General features: G+C 73.2%; 1 protein-coding gene across 1 annotated transcript in view; it reads left to right on the forward strand.

Moving 5' to 3' along the window:
- The window catches only part of LOC135408677 (collagen alpha-1(I) chain-like), a 3,890-nt gene extending 3,315 nt beyond the window's left edge, over positions 1-575 (forward strand). Inside the window, exon 2 of the mRNA XM_064643727.1 lies at positions 1-575. This exon is cut by the window's left edge and continues 2,023 nt beyond it. Within this exon, the coding sequence (XP_064499797.1) occupies positions 1-575 (575 nt within the window).
- Positions 576-2,500: the final 1,925 nt, after the last annotated feature.

The following is a 2,500-nucleotide window of genomic DNA, read 5'->3' on the forward strand; positions in this document are numbered from 1 at the left end:
CCCTCGGCCGTCCCAGTCCCGCACTCCCTCGGCTGCGCTTTCGCGCTCGGCTCTCGTCTTCCTCTCCCGTCATCGGGCCCGCCCGAGGAAGCCGGTCGAGAGCCCCGCGGCTTTCTCGCGCCGGCCTTCCTGCCGCTCGTGGGGTTGGCCGGCCCGTGGCACGCGCCGAAGGCCGCGCGGCAGCAGACGCGGAAGAAAAGGGGCCCTCGGAACCCGCGCTGCTAGACAACCCCTGCCCACAATACGGACAGACGCGTCCTGGCGCCGCCGCGCCTCCGAAGCGGCTCGAGGCTCCTCAGCGGGGAGGCGCGCGAGAGCAGGCCGCCTCTCGCCTAGACCTAACCGGAGGCGGCGCCCGACAGCGACCCCTTGGCCGACTTCCGGGGCCGGCCGCGACAACAGGTCTACCCCGAAAATGCCGACAGGCGCCTAAGTCCCGCCGGAGCCGGGTAGACCTGGTGGCCCTGCGCCGGGACGCCGCCGGGGCGCGGGCCGCCTGCGGCGGCCGCGGCGGCCGCATCGGCCGGCTCCGGAACCGGGTAGACCTGATGCTCGCCAGCCCCGGAACCGGGTAGACCTGATGCTCGACAGCACCCGGCGGGGCACGAGGCCGGCCGCGCCCGACTGGGCGAACGGGTCGGCCCGGAAGCCCGGGCCACCAGGTCTACCCGCCGAGCTCGGGCACCAGGTCTACCCGCCGGGCCCGAACACCAGGTCTACCCGCCGGGCCCCGACACCAGGTCTACCCGCCGGGCCCGGACACCAGGTCTACCCGCCGGGCTCGGACACCAGGTCTACCCGCCGGGCCCGGACACCAGGTCTACCCGCCGGGCCCGAACACCAGGTCTACCCGCCTAACCCGAACGCCAGGTCTACCCGCCGGGCTCGGGCACCAGGTCTACCCGCCGGGCCCGGACACCAGGTCTACCCGCCGGGCTCGGACACCGGGTCTACCCGCCGGGCTCGGACACCGGGTCTACCCGCCGGGCCCGGACACCAGGTCTACCCGCCGGGCCCGAACACCAGGTCTACCCGCCTAACCCGAACGCCAGGTCTACCCGCCGGGCTCGGACACCAGGTCTACCCGCCGGGCCCGGACACCAGGTCTACCCGCCGGGCCCGGACACCGGGTCTACCCGCCGGGCTCGGACACCGGGTCTACCCGCCGGGCCCGGACACCAGGTCTGCCCGCCGGGCCCGGACACCAGGTCTACCCGCCGGGCTCGGACACCAGGTCTACCCGCCGGGCCCGGACACCAGGTCTACCCGCCGGGCTCGGGCACCAGGTCTACCCGCCGGGCTCGGACACCAGGTCTACCCGCCATGCTCGGACACCAGGTCTACCCGCCGGGCTCGGACACCAGGTCTACCCGCCGGGCTCGGACAACAGGTCTACCCGCCGGGCTCGGACACCAGGTCTACCCGCCAGGCTCGGACACCAGGTCTACCCGCCGGGCTCGGACAACAGGTCTACCCGCCATGCTCGGACAACAGGTCTACCCGCCGGGCTCGGACAACAGGTCTACCCGCCGGGCTCCGAGAGCAGCTGTACCCACCGGCACCCCCGCCGCCGAGCCCAGTCGGCCGCCGCCCTGCCACCTTAAGAGAGTCCCAGCTACTCCCCCTCTGGACCCGCGCCGCGGACAACGCCCTCTCTTTCCCACTCGGAGCCCCGGGCAGGAACGGCGGCGCCTCGGCACCCGCCGAGGGCCTCGGCTAAGCGCTCGGAACCCGCTCCAGCCACCCGACTCGGAGAGCGGCTCGAGCCGACGAGCCCGGACCACAGGTCTACCCGCTGCCCCGGGACACCAGGTCTACCCGCCGGCTTCGGACCAGGGGTCTACCCGCCGGGCACGGACGACAACTCTACCCGCTGCGCACCTCTGCGGCCGAGCCGAGGCGGCGGCAGCCGTGCCACCCGGGCAGAGTCCCGGTTGCTCTCCCCGTTTCCCCGCCCCGCAGAGAACGTCTCTTCTTTCACCCTCGGGGCAGGGGAAAGGCTGCTACGCTCGGAGCGCCGGGCAGAAAGCGCAGCGCTAAGCCCCGAGACCGGCTCTAGCCGCTACTCTCGGACATCGGCTCTTCCCGGCGGCGCCGAGGCGGCCGAGCCCGGTCGGCCGCAGCCGTGCCGCCTAAAGAGAGTCCCAGTTACTCCCCGGGCTTCCCCGCCCCGCAGAGAACGTTTCTTCTTTCAGCCTCGGGGCAGGGGAAAGCCTTAACGCCGGAGAGGAAGTCTGCCGCAAAGGGCCACGGGAGATGGAGTCCCCGCAACGAGCCCCCCGGGAGAGTACTGGACGGAGCATGCGCGCTGGAAGGACTCCCTAAGAACTGTGGGAAATCGGGGAGGTCGGGGCAGGGCCGGAAGGGCACGCCGGCGCGCCGACCGACGGATCGAGCGGTCGCACGCCGTCTGCTCGCTCCGTGAATTCGGTGCCACGCTCGGAGCACCGGCCGGAAACGGCAGCGCTTCGGCGCCGGCCGAGGGCCCTCGCCGAGCCCT

The sequence above is a fragment of the Pseudopipra pipra genome, unplaced genomic scaffold (assembly GCF_036250125.1).
Source record: "Pseudopipra pipra isolate bDixPip1 unplaced genomic scaffold, bDixPip1.hap1 HAP1_SCAFFOLD_56, whole genome shotgun sequence".
Classification (NCBI taxonomy): Eukaryota; Metazoa; Chordata; class Aves; order Passeriformes; family Pipridae; genus Pseudopipra; species Pseudopipra pipra.